Source organism: Carassius auratus, chromosome 29 (assembly GCF_003368295.1).
Source record: "Carassius auratus strain Wakin chromosome 29, ASM336829v1, whole genome shotgun sequence".
NCBI classification, from domain to species: domain Eukaryota; kingdom Metazoa; phylum Chordata; class Actinopteri; order Cypriniformes; family Cyprinidae; genus Carassius; species Carassius auratus.
The window spans coordinates 5,875,646-5,902,735 of record NC_039271.1 but is presented as its reverse complement, the minus strand read 5'-3'; the positions used below and the strand labels follow the sequence as shown (position 1 = coordinate 5,902,735).

At 34.6% G+C, this 27,090-nt stretch overlaps 1 protein-coding gene across 1 annotated transcript in view; it reads right to left on the bottom strand.

Moving 5' to 3' along the window:
* The window catches only part of LOC113048467 (glutamate receptor ionotropic, kainate 2-like), a 39,580-nt gene extending 24,374 nt beyond the window's left edge, over positions 1-15,206 (bottom strand). Inside the window, exons 1-3 of the mRNA XM_026210288.1 lie at positions 14,571-15,206; positions 5,497-5,664; positions 3,104-3,361 (exon numbers count right to left, since the gene is read on the bottom strand). Coding sequence (XP_026066073.1) covers positions 3,104-3,361; positions 5,497-5,664; positions 14,571-14,715 — 571 coding nt within the window. The 5' untranslated portion in view covers positions 14,716-15,206. The remainder of the gene's footprint in view (positions 1-3,103; positions 3,362-5,496; positions 5,665-14,570) is intronic.
* Positions 15,207-27,090: the final 11,884 nt, after the last annotated feature.

The following is a 27,090-nucleotide window of genomic DNA, read 5'->3' as shown; positions in this document are numbered from 1 at the left end:
CTCTCTCTCTCTCTCTCTCTCTTTACCCTGATCCCGGACGAGCCCCCAAAAGAACGAGAGAGCAGGGGCTCATAACAAATATAATTATTAACTAGTTATATAATTTAATTGATATTAATGAATATAAAAAAGTATATTTTAAATAATATGTCATTATTTTCTCACATGTCTGTAATGGGAATCTGGGTGGAAAATGTTCTTAGTTGTCAAATTCTAATATAAAATTACTGACTATTTATATAATTAATATTAATAAACATAAGTAAAATATTTTATGTAAGATTTCTGTATTATATAATTAATTCATATTTATATCATTAATAATTTTGCAAACATTTATTACAATTATAAAACATAATATGTGGCTATTTATACAATTAAATTTATATGAATAAATTAATTTATATATATATATATATATATATATATATATATATATATATATATATATATATATATACACACACACACACACACTGGATGTCAAATATAAACATATATTAATGAATGAATTACTGTATATATATATAATTTTTCCAATTAAATCATTAAAGATATTGATTAATATTTTATATATTTAAATAAACAATTTAAACAATAAAAGTCTTTAACTTTTACAATAAGATCATTCTAGTATGTTTTAAACCTTTAATACTCTAAAACCTTTATCACTTTTTTACAGTAACAAGAAACAAGATTGTGCATCATGAGAATTACTAACAAACTCAAAACCTTAAACATCTGGAGAAATAACAGCAATGAGAAATTGAGGGAAATTAGCTTCAATCTCCTGAAAAAAAATGTTTTCCTTAAATCCTAAAATCGGCTTAGTTATCGTAAGCAACATCCAATTTTGTTTCGGTTTTGAGGGGAAATGTGATCTAGGAGTAAGATTTCATGGGATTTACTTATGAATATTTCATCCTGTGCAATTGTCTTCACAGTCTATCAGACATAGACGGCCCTGGATCTCTCTCACACACACACTCTCACACACACACACACACACACACTCGCGGCGCAGTAACATCAGTGTCTCAGTGAGTATTTTGAGCAGGTTTAAAGTGTTCAGATCACATGTGTGCACATGTCGCTCCGCTGGGAGCTGGCAGCATGCTGGGATACTCAGAGGGAGGGGCTGCAGTGCTTCATGTGACCTTAACAACGGTAACTAATGGTCGCCTGGCAACCGTTGCCTCTGGTACTCGAGGGGAGATCGAGGACTTTAGGAAAAGATGCAGTAAAAAACCACACATCACTCACACAGAGACATGACACGAGTGCTCTTATCAGATAGAAAGATTAATGTCACAAACGCCAGAAGCTTTTATTTTTTATACTTTTATAAATACATTTTTCATGATATTTTTAGTATTAGTAGTAATTAAATAACTAACTTTATTTTTTGTTTTTTAGTAAGTCATGTTTATTCCTTGACTTTTAGTATTTATTTATTTCCAGTTAGTAATTTTCAGTGCTTTTAATCCGTTTTTTTTTTTTTTTTGGTAATTTTAATTAATTTTTTTTATATTTTTGCTATGTCCTAGTTTTTATTTAATATTTATATTTAGGTTTAATTCATTTTTATTTCAGTTTAAGTATTTATTTCAAGTTAGCAATTGCATTGCTTTATATACTGTTATCGTTTTTATTAATATTTTGAATAACCTTTTAGTTTTTTATTTTCATGTTAGTTTTTGTAATTTTATTTTGCTTTTGATCTTTTATTTATTGATATCAGTCTTAGTTTTAGTTTTTTATTTATTTATAGCTAGTTATTTTAGTGCCTTATATACTATTGTCATTTTTATTCAAGTTTTAAATTAACATAAAATTATATTATATTAGAAATATAAAGCTACTTTAATTCAATTTAGTAATTTAAGTGCTTCTCTCATTTAGTTTAATAGTTTATTCAGTATGTATTTATTTATTTCCAGTAAGTAATTTTAGTGTTTTAATTTTAATGTGCATTTACAGTCTAAAAAATGTCCTGTTAAATTTACATACAACACTGACTAACATTTAAGCATAAATTAATACATTAATGGCTGCCAACAGCGGGAGCCGTCACTGAATCCCTAATGAAAACAAATTATTCCAGCTCCTGGTTTGATCCAATTTGTGTGATTATAGGCAAATGCTCGGAGAAGGTAATAAAATCCCTTCGATTAATTAGAATAGACTAATGAGGAAATCACTGCGCTGAGATTTACGTCCACTGTCTAATCTGTTTCTGTGCTCATACTAGTCAAACTGGTTAATCAGTCTAATAAACTAGTCTAATTACTCACTCCAGCACATTATGTATAATTATTATATAATTTTGTTTATGCATAAAACACCCAGATGACCCACTGGGTTGTTGACAAATGGACATGTCTGTCAACTTTTTCTTTTTATTTATTTAACACAACGATTTTAGGTTAAAATTTACATATGCATAATGAAAAGTTTATTTTAAGTCTAGTAAATAAAAAAGATTTTTATTAAATTTTTATTAAACTAGTTCATTTTAAATGATCTTGCAAATATTTACATTTTGAGTTTCATTTATGCAAATATTTAAATTTTTTACTTACACATTTACATTCTTGATTATTATTTACAACTATTTGTTTTTGATTTACAAATACTTTTGTTTTTATTTACAAATATTTACATTTTTGTTTTATTTACACATTTACATTCTTTATTATTATTTACAAATGTTTACGTTTTTGTTTTTTATTTACAAATAGTTACTTTCTTAATTATTATTTACAAACAACAAATCTTTTAGATAAAAATAGTTACATTTTGTAATATTTGCATTTTGATTTTAGTTATATTTTTTTACATTGCTTCTGATTTTTTTTGGTCTTGTATTGCAACAAATTCATTTCTAAAAATAAAAGTTATCCAACTTTCAACTCAAAATAACACAAAATTGATTTAAAGAAAAATTATATGATGAAATATTTCTGAGATGATATTCGTGTGATGTAAACATGTGATTATTGTCACGTACTGCGTGGTTTGGTGTATGTTTATTAAAGAGCAGTATGCAGCATGCAGTGTTTTCGCTCGTGTTCATCTGTGTGTGTGATTGGCTGGTGCTCACCGGTGCTGTCGTCATACACCACCGTCACCATCCTCCACCTGAAGAAGTGCACGAGGTCGAGGATGGCCCGGCTGAGCGAGGAGAAGTCTGGATATAGACTGATGTAATATGAGTCTCTGTTATCAGACACCTGGTGCTTCCAGCGCGTCTGGATGTGAGGCACGCCCAGAGCGTTCGAGATCGACTGCACCGCATTGGCTGACGAGCTGTGGGAGGGGCCAAAGATCGCTGCCACGCCCAGGGACAGCTGCTCGCAGGCTGTGATTGGACGATAAAACAACATGGAACCAATCAAATGCTGCTCGCCAGAAAACAGTTTGACATAAATAGTAATAATCATCTTGATCTTTTTCAAACATTTACATTATTGAAGTTTACCTAATAATATATATGTTCTTGACTTTTATTGAAAATATTTAAAGTACACATTTAGTTTATTATTTAAAATTACTGACATTTTTTTTTTTTTTACAAACTGTTACATTTTTGTTTTAATTTCAAAATATTCACAGGTTTTTATTTAAACAACTTTTAAATTCTTGATTTTAGTTTACAAACATTTGCATTCTTGACTTATGTACAGATATTTAAATTTTTATGTACAAAACACTCTTTGTTATGAATCATATATATATATATATGTTTTTATTTACAGATGTTTTTTTTACATTCTTGACTTTTACTGACAAAGATTTACAGTACAATTTTAGTTTTTCTTTTTGTTTAAAATTATTGATATTTTTCGTTTGTATTTCAAACAGTTCTGTTTTTGTTTTAATTTAGAAATATTTACAGATTTTTGCTTAAACTAATTTGAATTCTTGAATTTTATTGTTATTTTACCAACATTTACATTCTTGGATTATTTACAAATATTTTCATTTTTATTTAAACATTTAAACATTTTGGTTATTTTAACACTTTTGATTTATAAATATAATTTTTTTTCTTTTTATTTACAAATATTTCCATATTTGGTTTCCATGTTTGGTATTCAGTAAAACTTGGCATTACTGATTTTATTCACATATATTTATATTTTTTACTTTTTTACTTACTTTCTTGTTTTCTGTTTACAAATATTTTGATATTAACATTCTTGATTTTTGTTTACATTTTGTGTTTTTATTTAGAAATATTTACATTTATTTTTTTTATTTAAATTTTCGTTCCTTTAACTTGGACTCAGGTTTTCACACAAAGCAATCATACATGACTTAAGTATAACTGACTCAAGTTAATTTTATTTTTATTTATGTTTTTATGTATTTTTTGTACGCTTTGTAGTTCTACATTTCAAATCCCCATCCTCTCATGTTGTATTTGGATTGACATGATGGCAATTTATTCCAGCATGCTCTCTGAATAATAAGTGTAGGCATGTTTCTCCCTCCCTTTCATGAGATTTCTGCTAATAACAGGTTTTCCACAGCAGTCGAGGTCACTAATGTATGTATTGAAATCATGTGCATCTGTTTTCTGTGCTTAAATAGCATGTTCTCCGACAGCAGAAGTCATGCTATTTCTCCAAACTGAGCCCAATTTCACTTTTCATTCCAGCGCGTATGAAAGCAGCCTGAGAAAAAAGGGTTATTAAAATTACAAATGAGGCCAGCACTGAAGCTTTGGGCTTGAAATGACAAAGCACAGAAAATAGGGCAGTGTGGGAAAGAAAAAAGAGACGGTTTTCAGGAAATACATGAATGTTTAAACGCGCTTGAGCTGAGAAGAAAACACTTGTGTGTTTGCAGTCTGTTCACTCACCTACAAATATTTACATTCTGAGATTTTATACACAAATATTTACTTTATTTAAAAATATTTACATTTACAAATAAAAATTCAAAAATGTTTAAATTGTTGATTATTGCTAAGTATTTACACTTTGGGTTTTATTTGCAAATATTAAAATTATTGTGATTTACAAATTACATTTGTATTTTATTTAAGATATTTACTAATATTACAAATATTTACAATTAGTTTTTTTTTTCAAATATTTACATGTTTAATTTATTTAAACATTTTTTATTATTTAAAAATATTAAACATTTTTATTATCATTTACAAATATTTGCGTTCTTCATTTATATTGTGAAATATTTACACTTTTTATTTGTATTTATGAATATTTGCATTCATTTATATTTTGAAATTTACATTAAATTTTATGTGCTAATATTTAGATTATTCCTTTGTATTTACACATATTTAAATGTTTGATTTCATTCACAAATACTTACATTCTTCATTGGTAAAATTTCTAAATATTTGCCTCAGTTTGTGTTTACGAATATTTACATTGTTAAGTACTGGTTAGAAAAGAAAGATAAGATCACAAGTTTAAATGTGTTTTGAGGCCAAACGCTGGTGTGTTTTAGCAGCTCTCTCACCCTTCCTGGAGGCCTCGAAGCTGTCGAACACGTTGATTCTCTGGATGTCGTAGGTCAGTGTGGTGTTGGGCAGAAGTGTTCGGTTCCTGTTGATGGTGTTCAGAGCGAATTTAAAGGCCAGCTCCTCGGGTCCGGACGGGCCGCTCTCTATCGACTCAAATATCCCACCTGCAGACGGACAGGAGAGATTCAGTTTCATCACACACACACACACACACACACACACACACACACACACACAGTGAACACACACAGCATCTGGATCCAAAACATCAAATTAACAGAGAAACTCAGAGTGAGACGCAGCTTCAGTTAAACATCTGGAGCAGGATTTGCTTTCACTGACACCGATCCACATCATCTCTCTTATTAGAGTTAACTAACACTACACAATAAAATAAACTTTAACTGAAAACTTTAAAATGTATCATTTTAATTTAAAGAACCACACAGATGGGAAATCAAAAATTACCTGTATTACTGTGTATGATGTAGCTGTCCATCAGTGTAAACAATGTGCAAAGTAATTAAACCAAAAAGTACACGATTTATAAAGTTATTGGCTTCTAAAGTAAGGAGTCGACTCTGAATCGCTGAAACGAGTCGTTATAGATTTCAAATCTTTTGCCCATCTCTATGTACGTCACTAGAATTGAGGTAATTTTAAAATGATATTTTGGTAAAATGTTTTTTACCCTTGGATGGATTTAAACCTATTGTACAGGACTTATAAACAGTGATAGGAAGCTTAGAATGTTCATCTTACTGGCTCTTTAAGTTGATACTACAATAACTAAAACCAAAATAAAATACAAATTAATTAAATATATATGTAGGAATAAAATAAGTGACAAAATAGTCCAATAAAAACCTAATCGAAATATGAATAAAAATGAATTTTAATACCATTTCATTTTAGATTCACTTGTATAATTTGTGCAATTTTCCAAAATAAATTTTCTTAATGAAATTTTTATAAAATGCCTAAATACATTTTAAAAGCCTGATATAAGTTTTTTCATTATTTTCAACAATATGTAGAAAACATATATGTAAACGTAATAAATGTAAAAATGAACCTATACATTTAATTACACACACACACACACACACACACACACACACACACACACACACACATATATATATATATTAGGGGTGTAACGATACGCGTATTCGTATTGAACCGTTCGGTACGACGCTTTCGGTTCGGTACGCGGTACGCATTATGTATACCGAACGGTTCGTTGGAGTAATTAATTATATTTGAAAAAAAAAAAAAGAGAGAGAAAGAAATATAATGATATGCGTTCAACAAGGTAGCCCAATAACCCAAACAACTTAACAGGCAACGCCCCTGACACTCCCGAAGAAGAATAAAACACCATCTTATATGTTTATGTTAGGCTACTCAGCAGGCGCTCGCTCACTCAGTACGCGCTGAAGGCTCGTTGCAAAATAGCCAATGCGTTTAACAGACTAGAAATGAGAAGATCCTCCAATAACCAACAGGTCTGGTGTTTGGGTGCACTTTGGATTCCCTTTAAGCTATAATGGTGATGGCAAGAGAGTGGTGGATAAAAAAACAACGGTATGTCGCATCTGCAACATGACAGGGTACACCAGCGGGATTACAAAAAAAAAAAAAAAAAAAAAAAAAACCAGCGGGAATATGCGTCAGTACTATCTGGGAAAAGACGAAAAAAAGGAGAAACATGCACGCAGCAAACTATCGCTGCAGCATTTAGACACTATAGCTTACAGGGAATCCAACCCAAACACCAGACCTGTTGGTTATTTTAGGATCTTATATTTCTGGTCTGTTAAATGCATTAGACATTTTGCAACGAGCCTTCAGCGCGTGCTGAGTGAGCGAGCGCCTTAGGGGCCGTTCACATATCGCTCCTAAAAACGCGTGGAAAACGCTAAGCGCGTCTTTCTCCTCCTTTCCAAAGCGCTCGGGCAGAAGCGCTCATGAGGCGTCTGTCTTTGCTAAGCAACAATGACGTGCTCTCTCCATGAGACGTGGAAATTTCAGCGAAGGATAAATGGATTTGCAGCTCTAAAAATCGCTTGCAGTAGCTCTGCTACTGAATTTATTTCAAAATTGCAATCCATATACAACTATGATCAGCTGTTCCTTCATCTTGGCTGAGCTCTCAACGTTGTTACGGGAAAGGATGAAGCTGATTGGTTGGTTCTTGTCACATGACCCGCGGTGCGCTTGCGGCATTCTGAAAAGTTGAGATGTTTTTACATTTTGCTGTATCTAAAACGTATCGAACCGAACCGAACCGAACCGAACCGTGACATCAGTGTATCGTATCGAACCGAACCGTGAATTTTGTGAACCGTTACACCCCTAATATATATATATATATATATATATATATATATATATATATATATATATATATATATATATATATATATATATATATATTCTTTTTTTGTCATTATTATTATTATTTTTATATATTTTAAAAGCCTGCTTATTAATATTTTACAGCAATACAAAGAAAAACTTTCTAAATAAACTTAGAAACAAATAGTAAAAATATATGTGAAATGTAATGTAAAAATAAATGTACTGAAATAGAAAGATTTGTTTGGAGAAGATCGTGTAGAATCAGTTGCATGCAAAATATTAATGCAAATGCATAATTTTAAGCTTTAGGTCATTCAGATAAATTAATTATTTGCTATATTTTATATTTATACAATGAACTGAATGTCAATTTAGCAGATGATTTGCGATCATCTAAATCACTGGATGCAGTCTTTATACTCTAGTTTAGCTAGGCCAACAGGAGATTTGTGTCCAGTTTGTCGCCTCTTTATGTAAAGATTGGTACAGTAGATGCTCAACTGTCCAGCATCTGGAATCTGCAGCAGGAGCTAAAGAGTGTGTTACTGCAGCCTGAAGAAACGACTGCAGAAGAGCTGACAGGAGCTAAAGACACACACACACACACACACACACAGAGTGAGAGATACAGAAGGGAAATCGTTAAGAGAAGATCCATCTTCACCCGTTCTTTCATTCTTCTCTTTCATCTCTGGAGCCACCCATTCTTTTGTTCTGTTTTGTAAAAGCATCTGCTAAATGACTAAATAAATGTATTTACACGTTTTAACATTGTTTATTTATATTTTAAAATTTTGACTTACTTTCACCAAAATACACAAACAGATCTCTTCACCCTGAACGGCTTTTGCACTGCATCTCAATAACCCAACAGGTAGTCAGCTATTGTGGATTGTTTGAAAAATGCATCTCTGGATTGTGATATACTCCTCTTAGGGTTTTCGTCTGATTGCCACCAACTCGGTCAACGTGATGTCAAGTTGACAGGTTGGATGTGGCGAGCCGATGAGGAATGAGATACAGGAAGTGTGTAATAACTTTTGCACACAGTGTCTGATATCAATCAAACTTCAGTAGTTTGTTCTCGTATGAAGCCGATTACATAAATGTGACTTTTGGGAGTCAAAGTGTGTGCTGTTTTCAAAATGCTTTGAAACAAATCTTTTATGTTTATGCAATATAGTTTTCTAAAATTATTTTACAAATGCTTATAGATCAGTAAAAGTTTTAAACATTCTACCCTCTCTTTATGTGTGTGTGTGTGATATTCTAGAGTAACCCTTTCATTGCTGTGACTCAACAACAAAAGGGTTACTGTAAATACATGTCCACCATTTTCCTGATGCAACTGGGCTTGGGCCCGCCATCGCTGCTTGCAGCTATATTTAGATTTGTATTTTTATATACAAAGGTTTAAATATATCCTAGTTTTTATTTTCATTTCCAAATATTTAGTTTTTTTATTTTTATATTTATGTCATTTATTTTTTTATTTACATATAGCATTTTTATTTATATTTAGCTTTTTATTAAATACATATATATATTTTTTAAACTTCACATTGGATAAAATCATCTGCTTTAAGATTGCAATATAGCCCAAAATACATCTGAAATAATCTGCATGAAACATCCCATTCTCAGTAATACATGGCGCTTCTGACCACATCTGACCGTGCGCATGTGGATAATGGACTCGGATCATCCATGAGGGTGTGAATTATTGAGGAAATGAATTATGCAAGTGAGATATGGAGATTCGCCATCATGGGAATACCTGACTCTTCTGCATTAACTCACACAAAATTCATAATGAAAAGCACGAGGATGAGTGCAACACAAAGCCTGTTTGTGCTCTGAAGGATCATTATTCGTTCCTGGTGAATTAGAAGTGTTAATGTGTGAACGTGAGACGGCAAACAGATCCGTGTGAATGTGCTAATGACACGTTACAGACGCACACTGTGATTAAAGTCGCTGAGTAAACACTTTAACATCTAAATTATTGCTCTCAGACACAAAAACAGACCCAAAATACGCACTAGTCATCATGCGCTGAAATGAGCTCAGATCATTGAGAAACGTTTGAGCTCGTATTGAGACCTTTGGTTTGATTCAGTTCTGCATGAATCCATGTTTTTAAATGAATGAATCAATGACTCGCTCGTACAGGAGACCCAGTGAGCGGTTAAAGATCTCTTATATGATCGTTCACTGGTTTTCAGTGTCAGCGGCTCATCTGCAGCGTTTCTCTCTCATTACATCTCTGTGTGACTGAAAGTGACACCCGCAGGAAACAGATGGAGACCCGCTTCTGCTGTTCACACGGAAATACCTCTTAATCAAGCCACGGAGAACACACACACACACACACACACTCATACACCTGTGTGTGTCAATAAAGACATTTAGAGTCACACAGCAGCTCACAAAGCATCTGTACACATATAAATGTCTGAAGTAAATCACAACATATCAAATCAAGTTCCACTGATTATATAAATAAAGATGCATAAACACACTTTAAAATCAGAAAAACTGCTGAAACACTAGAAGACAGTCCGTTTTTAATGTTTCTAAAAGAAGTCTATTTTGCTCACCAAAGCTGCATTTATTTGATTAAATACTGCAGTGTGACTTCTCCAAACTTTAGTTCTCAGGAGGATAAACTCCTTCTACTGTACGGACATATTACAGCTGAATTTGTAATTATAATAAAGCTGTTATCCTGCTTCAGTCTGTGTGCTGCTAAAACAGCCTCGTCGAGCCGTGAGCAAAGGTAAACCGTCAAGTCTTTGCTCAGGGGAAGAGCTTTTATTCTGCACAAAGCAGCAGTTCTCAGATCAGTTTTCAGAGGATATTACAGTGGTGTTTCATCTGCACTTACTCCTCAGATCAGCTCAACACTGACACACGATCACAGAACAGCTTTCATCTCAGCACTGTGGAGGAGAAACTGCTGAGATGTGTGAGATGCTTTCAGTTCACTCTCATGCGTTTGAACGGATGGATATCGCTGGTCGCGTTTGAACAATATTCATACTTTTGCATGACTTGTTTTCACAGCGGAGAGATCTTTGCTAATTCTAAACCATTTGAATAAATGCAAATTCAAAAATATGATTATTTAAATATATTTAAATAGATGCAAATAATTAAAATAAACTATGCCACAATGTTTTAGTACTGTTTTATGCATGAATGACAAATATGCACCACAATAAATTATTTTTATATGCAATTCAAATACATAAATCTTAACTAACTATTCTAATAATTGCGGTAAATATTTTGTATGTAAATAGTTTTTAAATGTTTGTATTTGTGTGCTTGTGTAATTTTTATATTATTAAATAGATTTAATAATATAATCAATTATATCATTGTTTAGGTTTAATTTATGTGTATAATTATAAGAAATTATTAAATACAATATCATGTAATTTACATAACAATATCTAAATTGTATGTTATTAAATATAATTTTATTTTATAATTTATCTTTAGTATTATATAGTTTACATACAATTTATAATTCACATTTATACTAATTCATGAGATTTCATAAAATTTGTTTATCAAATCTAATTTGTAAAAATTATGTTATTTATAATTTAAAAATCACATTATGATTAATATTGTATAATTTATATATCAGTTAAAATTTATATTTAAATATTTGGTGATAATATTTAATGTAATATTTTATTTAATATATATAAAATGTATTTCTTAAAGAATAATTATTATAAATGTGTGTTGGCTCTGAGTCTGTGTGCAGCGCATGTTAATAGCTGATGGATTTCTGCTTTGTTCTTGAAAGCTCTATTTGTATAATTAAACTGAGAAATGTGTGATTTAAGTGTGTTTTATCACACGTTTGAGCTCATCTTCATCAACACCTGAAGATCTAGAGGAGATTCTGCTCGATTTACAGCGTCACCATGCATTAAACACATCAAACTGACTGGATCTGACATCTGAAGACAATAAAAGCCAAAACCCACACGAGACGAGACCTAAGAACCAGCAGTGTCCTACAAATATAACTACAACTGATGAATTCATTCTGGTTTCTTCATGTCATTTAAAGTGTCAGCATAGAGCATTGTTTATTTTGACTTGCAATCATATATAATACAATTATTAAAATTATAATTAAAAAACATGTACCAAGTGGTTTACTTTATTAATTTGAGAATTAATAATATAATATAATATAATATAATATAATATAATATAATATAATATAATATAATATAATATAATATAATATAATATAATATAATATAATATTATATTATATGAAAATGTATAATATTTTAATATTAATTTAAATAAATAATACAGGGTTAATTAACTAAAACTATTTGAAACAATTATTAGCTGGAATAAAATAGAAACATTAGATAAATACAATTAGAAAAATCTTAAAGTTGAAGTACTAATTTTAATAAGTGGAAATAAAACTGAAATAAATGAAACCTTTAAAAAAATCTGAAAAGTAATAAAAATTATAAAAAAATAACAAAATGACTAAAAACTTAACTACAATTAATCTGAAAACTTGACATCGGAATGATCACAAACCCTCCTCAGATACAAAACACAATGCATATAATTAAATGCTCGTTTAATTTCATTTTTTTTCATTTATTATGGATTTCAATCTTATATTAATAATTTAAATTCAAATTACATTTTTTATATTTTAATTTGTATTTCTCATTATTTATCATTTAATTCCAATGCAATTTTAATTTCAAATATTTTTATTTTAAAGTTATTATATAAATTATTACTGTTTTTTTATGTTAGCAACAAACATTTGGAATCCACTTGCCACATGCTTCACATTATTTTTAATTACATTTAATATTCACTAAAATGTAGATTTTAATGTCTAATTGTTTTTTTTAGCTTACATTTATAATTTATTTAAAAGTATATTTAATCTTTAATTTAATATCATTATTATATGTAATAATACAGTTTCTATTCAAATGCAGATTTAATTTCTAATTTTCCTTCTTCCAATAAACATTTAGAATCTACATGCATGCAAAAATAAATAAAAAATATATAATAATTTATACAATAACATGCTTACACATCAAGATTCAGTCACCTGGTGTAAAGAATTAACTCCAGCTCCTCCAGGATAAAGGCATCAGTTAAGAGAGTAATGAGTAATGAGCGATTAATCTGCAGCAGTGCTGACTTGAATCTGAAGCTTGAGTGAACGAGGGATCTGTCAGTAAACGAGTGTCATCTGATGCATATATGAGACTGATGGATGAACAAAGATGAACAGAGATGCTGTTCACACAAACAGAGGCTCGCTCCACAGCAGATCTGTGTTTCCTCACAGCGGAGCGGACGCGTGCGGACTCTTAAACACACACACACACACACACACATCACAGACACACACACACACACTCACGCACACAGAGTTTGTTTGACATGCACATGCCTGATAGATTCACAATGTTTAATGCAAGAATGAAAACAGTCTAAATAAAGTTAGAAATAATCAAGGCATGCTCCACACCGTTCGGCTCTAAATGAACACAAAGCATGAAGAGTGTAATCCTGTTTTTTCATATACACACTGTAAAGAGTACAGAAACTTTTTCTGTCTGTATATAACAAGACTTCACTATAGTCATGAAGCTGATTTTTGCATTAAAAATATACTTTTATCCTTACATCATTGGGATTGTTGAGCAGTTTTTAATTTTGTACATTTGTGTCATCGGTTGGTTTCCATCTAAGTTGTGAATTTAATTTAAAATTATAATTTTTATTTTCATTTTCTATTTATTTTTACGCATCACATATAATATTGATTTAAATCATGTATTCGTTATTTATTTAAACTTGTACTTTTTTATTTAACAAATTTAGTTCATAGTTCTCTACTATTGCTTTTAAATGCTATTTTAATTTCTAATAATTTTATTTTAAAGTCATTGTTTTACATTGTGTTGTTGTATTTAAGGCTAATTTACTGTATGATTATTTTTTACTTATTACATTTATTATAAATGTAATTGCATATTTATTTTGTTTTCTATTTATTTTAAAATGTATAAACATGCATTTTTTATTTCTATTTATTATTATATTTCAATGCTAACTTATTATACTTATTAGTGTACAAATTATTACAGTATTATTGTAAAAAATGCTAATTTAATGTATTTTTATTTATAATATTTATTATTTATTTTAAATAAATGTAATTTGTATCTTTTGACATTTATTTAAATACATTGAAATTCGAATGATTATTTATTAAAATTAAATGCAAATTAAATCTCTAATATTTTTGCTTTAAAGTCGTTATGATTGTATAAATCATTACTGTATTGTTGTATAAATGATCAGTAAACACTGTGAATGAACTTAACATGTGCGTGTCATAAGGTCATAACCAAAACTGTGCATGACTTAGTATGCTCAAGAAAATAACAAGAGTCACACAAGAAAGCACAACAAATCTGGACTCAATGGTCAATAAATCCGTCTGTGACTAGTTTTGGTAATGTTGTGAAGTATTTGTGTGATTATTGATCTTCACACAGATGTGATTCCGCGAGGCCTGATGGCAGAGACCGTGACACACACACTCTCACACACACACACACACACATGAATCAATCAATCGCGGTGACTCGATAAATAATCGATCAGCTCTCACCGAATCTGAGCACGTGCGGCATCCCGCTCGAACCGGCGACGAACATCAGCGCCGTCAGTCTGATCACGAGCCCCGGTAACCGGAGGAAAGCTCCGCTCCTCACCACCACCACCAACACCACCATCATCATCACCATCACCATCATCTCCGGTTTCACAAACACGGCTGACGCGTCCGTGCGCGTGACACCATCACGGCATGACCGTCTTGCGGTCCGCGCGCGCGACTCTCCGGTTCACGGATCCGTGTGTGTGCGCGTGGAGACGAGCGGGAAATCCGAGCGTGAGCGGCGGTACTGCACTGCCGCACCGAATCTAACGGGCATCTCACGGAGACTGTGAGTCTGCGCGCGCGCGCGCGGGCCGGTGCGCGTTCATTCAGACGAGCGAGCGCGTCACGCACCTGATCGAACGCGTCAGGATGAGCCAGAATACCGCTGCGCTGAACAAAAGTGCCACAGGAAGTCAGAGCTCTGTTCGGGGCACGGAACCGTGATGATCTGATTGGAGGTGTACCGTGGAAATCCTGTGGACGCGTCTCTAACAGCGCAGACGTGATTCAGCACCATGGACAGAGACACATCTTCCGCTTTATTCACTGATCATCATGAACTCACACAGGTTCAGTCCCTTCTGGGGAAAAAAACTCAGCTTTTGCCAGAGACCATGCTTTATATTTATTAAACATACTTTTATATTTTAATTGAATATTTTTTTATTTTATTTTAACCTATATAACTTTTTTATAATAAAAAAAAAATATGTAGAGACAAATTTCACTGAATTAAATGTAATTTTGAAGTAGATTATTTTTATTTATTTATTTTTAAAACGTGGTCAAATATATTTTTTATTTAACTTTTCTTATATAATTAATACAAAAGAATAAGTTTTAATTTTCATATCTGTCTTCTCTTGTGCTCATGGAATGCGTGTGAAAATGTACCTATATTATCTGTTTTGTCAAGTGTTTAGCCGTGAATGCCTTTCGGCTGATGTTGAAGCAATGAAAAGGCATCATTTTCAGCTTGATGAGGACTTATTCAGTGTTTTACTCTCAGTGCTGAACACACAGAGACTGAAAGAGGGCTTTGACTCACTGAGAGATCAACAGAGCGCTTATGAGGCAATCACACACACACACACACAGAGATCTACAGGAGGTCTCTGAGGGATTGACAGTGTGAAGATGCAGATGACGAAGTTTGTCACTCACATAGCTGCACACGCACACACACACACACACACACACACACACACACACACACACACACACACGAATGCACACCATCTGTGGCATTAGCATAATTATGGAAATAGGCAGAGAGGATGTTATGGACCGACGGAACGGGATAACACACACACACACAAGTGACAAACCTTCATTAGTGACTCACTAAAACATTAATTAGATCGATTCATTCAGCTACAGCAATTCATGATAATAGTGACTCTCTTTATTCATTAATAATTCATTTAATTCATTTAGCTACACTGATTCATTTGGAAGCATACAGGTGATAGTCTTTTGAATCATTCATTCAGCTGATTCATTTAGCTGAACTGATTCATTTAGGAATGATACAAAGTGTCTTTTTCATAATTTGAGTCATTCGACCTATTCATTCAGCTACATCATTTTTGATCAATACAAATGTCTTTCTTTACTGATGAGTCACTGAATCATTCAAACAACCGATTCATGAATCAGTGTAGCTGATTCATTTTTGATCAATAGAAAAGACTTTCTTTACTGATGAGTAATTGATTGATTCATTCAACTGATTGAACTGATTTAGCTGTATTGATTCATTTAGAAATTATACAAATGACTGTTTTATGAATTAGCACGTGAATCATTCAAACAACTGATTCATTAAGCATCACTGATTCATTTAGAAATTATACAAATAACTTTCTTTATGAATGAATCAATGAATCATTAATTCAACTGATTCGTTCAGCTACACTGGTTCATTTAAGAAACATGCAAAGGACTGTCTTCATGAATGAGTCACAAAGAGATCTGTTGTGTGATTTGCAGGTTTTTGCTCGTCTTCTTGACTGTCCTACTCTTCTTCTCCGTGTTTCTCAGGGTGATGACAGTGATGTGGACGCCATGGTAACAGGACACTAATGTGGTGAGAGTGAGAGAATGACACACAAACACCGTTCCCATCGTGTCTGTCCTTTAACGAAGCTAGGCCATTTGTATTGTATATTTATAATCAACACTTCTCTCAGCTCTCTCATGCATTGCCTTCTCCATGAAGAATATATGTGCCGCTGGCTTAGAGTTTAGCCAAACCGTTGCTGCTTGCTTTCAATCATCAGGAGTGTGACTATGATGTCTTCAAATGTTGTCTATGTAGGCATCTCACTATGTTTTGGCACAGATCAGACACGCGAGTGCACCAGCAGATGTGAATATCTATGATTCTTTTAACACCAAAAAGCCATATCCCATTAGGATTCAGTGGTTTTAACTATATAGATTACCAGTAGTGACCCACTAGGAACCATTAGTGTTACCTTTATAACTATTTAAACCAGTACTACTTCTCAGTAGGGGTTTCTAATGGTTGTTTTTCTGCAGGATTCTAATAGCACTATCTCATCATCTTTCAGAACCACTGCTAGATAGAAATCTTGATGGACGTTTAATTCAGTCAGGTCAGTGGTCATGAAATGTGGACGTTGTACAGAAGAGAAAACATCACCCATCACTGCTCTCTTTAATGCCTCTTGTGTTGTCTCCCGTAGCAACAGGAACAAACAGTTCAATAAATAGTTACATTGTTAACACATTGTTGCCAAGCAACGCTGCAACTGACCTGAACTCGCGGCCTAGCTCAAATGAGCTACAGGACCTCGGTGAGCACACCCCAGCGATTTATTCAGCAACTGAGATCTGCTTTAAGTAGTGTGAGCTCTGAAAGATCTGCTTCTGAAGCACTGAAGTCTTCAAACAAGCTCGTTTCTGAACGTCTTATAAACACACGCGTGATGCTAAACACGCAGCAGAACAATCAAAGCTCTTAATGTTCCAGCTCTTATGTTACATGACTTATTGAAAAGGCCAAATCTGCAGTACTCACACACTAAATACCACAGAAGAAAGCTCCCGAGGGCTTAATGCAGCAATTAAACCCTTTTGTGAGAGAAAAGCTCTTCACATTGTATCTGAAGGCCCAAAAAACCCTGCGTGCGAGGATTAATTACCAGAAGAGAGAACCTTCACACTTCACAGTTTAGTTGACCGTCTGATGCTGTAAAAGAAACATGAGTTTCTGATCAGTTTAACACAGTTCCATCTTCACGAGGAACACACCAGCCATTTCTCAGAGCCTCGGGCAGCTCAAGGACACGTGTGTGTGTGTGTGTGTCGTGTGTGTGTGTGTATGAATGCAGAGTGTGAGATAATAACTGAGGAAGAGGAGCTCAGAACACAGCAGGAGGAAGAAACACCGGCTCACAGTGACCTGCTCAACACAGAGCAACACTATCAGAGAGAGAGAGAGAGAGAGAGAGAGAGAGAGAGAGAGAGAGAGAACGCCTATATAAAGACACTGGTGCTGAGATTAAGTCATCGATAAGACGAGAACAGAAGTGAATTAAATCATCTGAATAAGCCTCCAGTGCTGCGTCTCTAATAGTGCTGTGTGTCTGAACCATAGATATGGAGTGAATCCAAGTGCATTAACTGTTTCTGTTCTCACAGAACGACCCTCAAATACTGTCTCTGTTCCCCTTATTTCATGCACAACAAATCGCGAGGTCTTAGTGTCTATAAACACGCGCTTTTATATTTGCGATTCTTTTGAGACAGACCTATATTCATCTTCTTTGTCTTATGTGCACAAATTGTATAACTTTATAATGCCGTTTCTGTATGATTGTTCATTACAATCATATCATGTTGAGTCCGAGCTCCGATCATATTCCTTTCTCTCGCTTTCGTTGGTTGTGTATTAGTCTGTCTATTAAATGATGGGAGAAACTACCCTTTCTGCAAAGAACAGGTGCATCTCAATAATTTAGAACATCCTGGAAAAGTTCATTTATTTCAAATTCATTAAACGAAGGTCCAAAGAGTTAAACTACTTCAGTCTGTGTGCACTGAATTTATTTAATACACAAGTTTCACAATTTGAGTTGAATTACTGAAACAAATGAACTTTTCCAGGAAGATTCTGATTCATTGAGATGCAGCTGTAGGAAACGCTTTATTCTCAGTGATGTATTAAACAGTGAACTGAACTGAGCAGTTTTTATTGATGATTAAATCAGATTTCCCGTATATAAACACCTTTGTTTTGCTTCTTTACGTATAAGCTATACTTGCTGTATGTCTTAGGCACAATATAGGTAAGTTTGTCATAATGCATAATAATTGATGAGCTTACTGATGTATTGCATCTAAAGTCATTTCATTTAAAGATTACTTCAAGTAAAAAAGAGATTTTCATGGTTTAGGTGTTGGTTGCTGGAAGTGAATGTGTGAGGAACGCTGAGTGTGTTTGGTGTGTTTGAGAGAAGGATGCAGCGCTGCTGATGACACAGACTCTAATTATTAGGAAGAGAAGAGCGTGACTCCTTCACATCAGCAGAGAAGACCCTGAGCTGTCATTCATCAGTGCTGTCTCACACACACACACACACACGCACACACACACACACACACACTCTCTTTCACTCTCTCTCACACACACAAACAAACACACACACACACACACACACACACACACACACACACACACGCACACACACACACACACACACACACACTCTCTTTCACTCTCTCTCACACACACACACACACACACACGCACGCATGCACACACGCACACACACACACACACACACACACGCACACACACACATGCACACACACGCACGCACGCACACTCTCTCTTTCACTCTCTCTCTCTCTCTCTCTCACACACACACACACAAACACACACACACACACAGTCAGCTCTTGAGTCCAGGACAGAGATGAAAATCAGACCAACAGTCGTTCATCATCCTGCGCTCCATTCGTTTATCTGTATCTCTCTCTTTCTCTGTAAAGCTGCTGACTTTGAATATTCAGCGCTATATGTGCTATTTTTCTCCACACACACACACACACACACACACATGCATGATCTCACACACAGTGCAAAACTGAAATCTCATCTGCAGTGCTCTAACCAGAGGTCAAAGGTCAGATGACTCTCTGTCCACACACTGAATGTGATATTAGTGCGTGATGCAGTGTACAACAGCGTCCGCTGCTTATTCAACACATACGGCATCATTTTGCATTTTAATACAAATTTGTATAACACTGGGTCTCGGGAATCTGCATATTAATATTTTCACTGATGTTTCCTTATGAATAATCTCTTGTCTGATTGAATAAGTATTAATCCATCGATCAATTCTGACTTCCATTAAGTTCCACGTCTGGAATGGATTTGCAGTTGAGAGAACCCTGATATAGATCAGCTCTTGTTGTGTTTCATCGAGTGATGCTTTGCTCTGTTATACAGACCTTCTCTCTCTCTCTGGACGTGACAGACAGACACAGAGAGACACTTGGGGATTTCCTGCAGGTGTTCCATCCATTCCACATCTTGACCAGCAATCAATCAAATCTGGCCTCTCTCCACAAATGGACAGCTGTTACCACGGAAACCCTTGCAGCGCGACACCCAATCAGAGCGAAGGAACAATGATGTGTGCTGCGGCTTCCTTCACGACCAATCATCCGTTTGTTTGCTGTGGCGTCAATAATTCACAGGAGCACAGAGAATCCTGTCATGGTTTACTCACACTCATGATTCAGTTTATAGTGACCACAATAAAGACTCGATGTCAGGGGATTTAAAAGCCCATGCATCAGGTCGAGTGAACCCTCGTGATTCAGTGACGGAGAGATTGTTCCTCACATTAAACTATCTTATGATGTCCAGTGAACAGAACTCTTCCAAGAATCAATGTCCAGTTTTTTTTAATGTTATGCAAACATTAAGGAAACATTCCATTTGATCGTTATGAAACATTATTTGAATGTTACTTCGGAATGTTAACGTGGTAACATTATTTCTTCTTCTAAGAACGTGTTACTAAAGTTGCTGTGAAGTTATGAAAACATTATTTCTGAATGTTCTCAGAATGTTTTAGTTTTTAAAGTGACTTTAAAAATGGTATTATGTGAACAGCCACTAAATTGTTAGGGAAAACTTTTCATTTCATCGTTTTGAAACATTATGGGAATGTTACATTTGAATGTTTTCTGAAACAAGTGGCAACATTTGAAAACTGTTAGAAGAACATCCAGCTGAAGCATTTGAGGAAAAATAGAAAAAAGTTCCATGAACAAAGTACAGATGATATTTTTGAACGTTTTGAGAAGATTATTAATTATTCTGCCCAGTGAACTAAATAAACTTTTTTATCCGTTCTAATGCAATGTGTCCTAAAAGTTTTTAAATCAACATGGGCATGAACAAATATGGATGCTTGCAAATAACATTTACATTTGCAAATATTATGCAAATGTATGTTTATTATTAGTGTTTCACAAAGACAAAAAAAGTTTTTTGAACCATTTTTAAGAAATTGAGTATCAAGTATCAGTGATTATATTAATTGAAACAATTATTTTCAATTGATTATTATATTAATTAACATGACATAACTATATTATACTGGCCTAACTGTTTAGATTTTTATAATTTATTATCTTATTATTGATCTACGAGTGCACATTTACAACCGTGTGTTTTTAATGGATGGTTGTACACATTGGTCTGAACAAAAACAGCAGACGGGTTTATTGAAAAGGCAGATTCATTCTCTGCCAGCAGATGGTGCTGTTGGACATTGAAACATGTAGCGCAAATATGTATTTATTGAATAAAATCATAGCCTTTTGAAGTTTAATTGTCAGCTATATCACAATTCTAGTATGATAATGTAAAACTGTGTTTTAATGCATTAATATTAATAACTATGATGTAACTATGACATCGAATCGAAACTTTTTAATGGTTTGGTGCATTGGATATTCATGCTTAAGAAGGGATTAGAAGAAGGTCAGCATCTGCAAGAATTAAAAGGTGTGTGTGTGTGTGTGTGTGTGTACGCGTGTGCTGCTGATGGATGTGTTTCCGTCACGGAGGCCGCGCTTATCTCCGGCCGGCACTCGGAGCGTGTCGCGCGGCTTAATGAGCTCGGAACTCATCCGTTATCGCTGACAGCGGCTCTGGCTCCAGTTTCCTCCTGTCTGCCCAAAACACACACTGGCACAAAACAGTCATCAGGAAAATAATGAGCTTTAACTGCGCAGAAGAGCCTCTGTCTTCATGTGTCTCAAACATTATTATTAGAGCAGATGGAAGAGGGCCAGTGGCGTCCTCTAGTGGCTCAGCAGGAGAATCACAACCTTTTCCAGAATCACACTGTAACTGATTCTAATGAAGCCGATCTGAATGTACAGACAGTGGTCATAAATGTTTCGTCTGTATTTGGTATAATCAGTTATTAAATGTTATTACATTAGAAAATGTTAAAGTTTGTATTTTATTTTTGCAAAGTCATAATAATCATTTATTTTAGTAAAATTGTAGGGATCCCACAACAATTAAAAAATTAAAACATTTAAAATTCATAATTTAAATTAGACTTTTTTTTATTGATAAAACCTATTGTATTAAATTCCACCAATGAAGCTATTAAGATGATGTCGCTTTCAGAGATCACTGAGATCATATGTTAAATGTCACTTTATCTACAATGTGATCCCAACAAGTCTCTTTATAGAAGTTTTTCATAGTATTGGTCCATACATTTTATTAATTGTAAACAAAAGTCTGACTGAGGGTTATGTTCTCTACCAAGTTTGAAACGTGTGATAGTGAAGCCTTTGTTAAAGATACCCAGCCTAGATCCATTTACACTTCAACATTTTCACGAACTTCTAAACATCCTTTTATTGCAAAAATCCTTAAAAAAAAAAGGTTGTGTTTTGTCAGCGCTCTTCAGTTCAGTCTTTACTTTGGTTCCATTCTTACCCGGGGGATAGAACTTTTACTGTAAAGATTGGGAGTAATTGTATTGCTCCTGTAAGTTGCGGGGTACCTCAGGGCTCTATTTTAGGGCCTTTTCTTTTTTCTCTATAAATGGTTCCACTGGGCTCTAAATTTGCCATTTCATATAATAGTTATTCTGATGACACGCAGTTGTACCTGCCTTTTAAAGCAGGAAATAATTGCAGCTGAAAATTCCTTGATGAATTGGCTTAAGGATGTAAAATGTTGGATGAACTTTAATGATAAAAATACATCATTTTGAATGTGCCCGGTGGTTGTTGTTTGTGTTTCCAGTAGAGGGCGCCGCTGCTCCATGATTCACACTCATCATCATCATCATCATCATCATCGATCAGCTCTGAACTACCAGAAACTCCTGAGAATGAGTTGAGATCACTGATCTGTGAATACCTCTGCCTCTGCAGGCCTCCGACCTCACAAGCAGCTTTTATCCCTCTCTGATGTGTCTTATGAGAGAGGAAATTCTCCTTATTGGTGTTTTTTTTTCAGTCTGTGCTGCCAGCATCATCGTGTCTCTGTTAATGAGTCTCCTCTGTGCCTGGCCACTCGCTCAGCATCACCAATCATCTGGGGCTCAAACAGGAAATGGCTGTGCGCTGTGACTTCCTGCGGCGCATGCCCTGTGATGACCTCAAGATAAACACACTCAGAAAGATTTCACCTCACACCCTCAGACGCAGTGATGGAGGAGATGTAGGAAGGCTCTTTCTCTCTCTCTCTCTCTCTCTCTCTCTCTCTCACACACACACACACACAGAACCTCACACACTCTCTCTCTCTCTCTCTCTCTCACACACACACAGACACACACACACACACAAACACACACACACACACAGGACCTCACACACACTCTCTCTTCCTCTCACACACACAGCTGCACATCACAGAAATAAATTACACTTTAACATAGATTCAGATAGAAAACTGTGAACATTTAAATGTCACAATTTTACCGTTTTTTTTTTTTTTTTTTACAAATTTTTACATTTTTACATTTTTCTACTAAATAAGTATAACATCTACACACACATAATTATTTAAATAATTGTAATTAAAACAGTTATCCAGAACCTTTTGAGACACCTTTACTTATTTCTAACAACTAAAAGAAACATCTTTTTCTAATGTGCTTTCCTTATATGCAAAGCATTACAACATATTCCACAAAACAATTTTTATCTGTAATGTGTTTTTTTTTTTCAAACTACTCAAAGCATAACACATTTCAATTTCAACAGAGAACAATAATCCATGCCAGAAACTCCACCCACATTCTCCAAACATCCAATCACACGGCCCCGGTGCTGTGATTGACAGCACCTGCAGATTCTGAAACGAACCAATCACAATCTACAGAGATGATAAACACATGAACAGCTGCCAGCAGTCAAACACAGCTCAGTCCTGAGATCCTCTTGTGCTTTATAACATCTGACACCTGATCATGAAGAGAACCCAACACTGTAAGGAACCTTTTGTAAATGAATATTACATTAAAGAGGCACAGAACAGAGTTTTATAGCTTTAAATCTGAAGCCCTCAAATAAAACCGTGACTTCATCCTGGAGAAAGTCCTGAAAATGAGTTTTGCTTAAACTGTGGAGAGACCAAATCCAGCTTTTCATATCAGTAACATTTCACATTTGCTCTCTGTCTGCCGGACCGGCCTTGATGTCGAGTTTCTCTTTAATCGTCTGCACAGCTCTCATTTCACTCTTAAAGCCTCTGAAATCCAGCTCACGGGAAACAGGACGCTTGTCTCAGTTTGGCACAGATCTCTCTCTGGATCCGTCTGTGGGTCGGGGTCTGGTCAGCAATGAAAAGGTTAATGGTCAGTGTGCATTACCATGGTAACAGGGAGATCTGCAGCCTTAGAGACTTCATTTTGAATGAGACCGGGGCTAGTTGTGACACAATTATTATTATTATTTTTTTTTTTTACAGCAGTAAAGAGGTTAATGTTTGAAGGTCAGGAGAGATAGAAACATTCATGTCTTGATTAGAAAAAAAAATGTGACTGTTTTTTACAAGTGGGGCAAGTTGTCACGAATGGCGCCTGTATTATTGACTATTAAAGACTAACAAAAATGTGTTTTAAATCACTTTTTTCTAACCCAGGGATCACAGGTACGTCTGTAAGAGGTCTGTTAAAGATCTGGAAACATCTTTAAGATCTCAGTTTTACATTCATTCTAAATCTTAAAGACATCTTCTTCTTTTTGACATCTGATGGGAAATGTACTGCAGATGTGCAAACACTTCTGAAACGTGCTGATGTGAACTTTAAAGGAACGACTCGTTTTATTAGGCGAACATTTATGGGAATGTTACTATTTTGATGTTATCTGAACATTCTGAGACAAGTAATAATGTTTAAAATCTGTTAGAGGAATATCCAACTAAAACGTTTTGAAAAAGTCAATGAACGATAACTTTTTAAGACCAGATAACTTAAATATACTCTAAGGCCTATAGAAACAACGTTAGATGAGTTTATTATTTTAATTTTTTTACAGATTAAATATAAATACTTACAAAATGCTACGAAACTGGCATTAAGATTTTTGGTTGGAGGATATTATGGATTAGAAACGAGCTAGAAATACATGCAAAAGCTATTATTAAAATCAGCGCTGATTGCAGGCGCACATCTCAGAGACGTCTATTTGACGTCGCATTTACATCTGCAAGACACGACTACAGGATGCTTCTTATCAGATTCCAAAAAGACGTTAAGAAGATGTATTTGTGATTTAGAATGCATGTAAAACTGACATTTTTGAGACGTCTATCAGACCTCTTGCAGACGTACGTGTAAACTAGCCTAGTATTTTTACACATTCAAAACATCTCCGATCGAGTTTCTGTGTTAAGGTCACTCTCACTGCTCTGAAATCAGCAGAAACGCTTTATTAAGCGCTGACTCTGGGGCGCGTTCTGGGGGTGCGCGTTCTCGCCCACAGCTAATGACACGGGCGTATGCGCGATCACGCTCCCATCAAACACACACAGATTAATGTGATGATTAATATGATCGGCAGATTATGAGCTGCTTCCACATCTCCAAAATCTCTCTTTTCACACACGCCTGTAATGTGTGCGAAACAGCTCCAATAAACGAGTCACAGCCACACACACATTTAGCTAAAATTACCACGAATTATTATCATAACACAGTCATTTAATATATATATATATATGATAATAATGTTTTGCAGCAACATACGTTATCCGTATTGATTATTATCAGCCTATAATTTGTTGACAGCAAGCAGTCATTTAATTTAACTATAGGCTAGTTAGTTTAGATACTAATAATAGAATGGCCAAAGTTAATAAATAAATAAATATCATAATTAGTAATGATAATAAAATGAGCGTTGTATTTATAGGCTATATAGTTGATATATGCTTGTTTATGTTATTTGTATTTATTTATTCACGTCCAGGTGTTTGTCACATTATACTTTCCAAAAATATCTCATTCATTTCTTATGTGCAAACAGCTCTGAGAAGAATTTTGTCATGCACGTCCAGGAAGAGAGAGAGAGAGAGAGAGAGAGAGAGAGAGAGAGAGAGAGAGAGAGAGAGAGAGAGAGAGAGAGAGAAGCCTGATGTTTTCCTGTAAAAGTAAAAGGCGTTTGTTGGTGATAAATAGATCCAGTGAGGTTAAAGCGTGTGAGCGCGCGCGTGATCTGCAGCTACTGCGCGTAATTTCTCTCTCTCTCTCTCTCTCTCTCTCTCTCTCTCTCTCACTCACTTATTATATTATAGTCTTGTAAACAATGAGACGGGTTTCAGTGATCTGTGGTGTGTTAATGAGGTTTTGTGTGTTGTTTCTGATCAGTAGCGGTTTTAGGCACGGGCGAACCGGGCAGCCGCCCGGGGCGTCATTTTTTCGGGACACATTGGGGGCGGCAGCACGAGTAGATAAACAAAAAATCCTCTGTGTCGCGAAGCGGTTTTTCGTCATTTATATCATTTCACTGTGTGTGGAATTGGCAAATTGGCGCTCCCTGCAGCTGCTGGCGCCCCTGCTTGCTGAAAATATCCACTGAAGCGTTGTGTTGTGAGAGAAGTGTAAGGGAGTGGGGCGAGAGGCGCGTGCGACATTTCACCTCTGGGTCTCTCTCAAATGGAACGGACAGGGCGGGGGTGGACGGGGACGGGGGATCCACACTAGTAATATAATTAATAATAGGCTAAAGTCAGTCACACACCCCGACTTCTTCCAAATAACGCACATTTCATTCATAATGTTATAATACAGGCCTATAGTTCCTGCAAATGAAACTAGGTAATACAAAACGATTATGCGGTCATCAAGGTGAATTGGTTTAGTCCTGACTTCTGGTCCTGAGTGACAGTTGGGGGGATGGGAAATCTGTTGATTGTCGAGTGCCAAATAAACAGAGA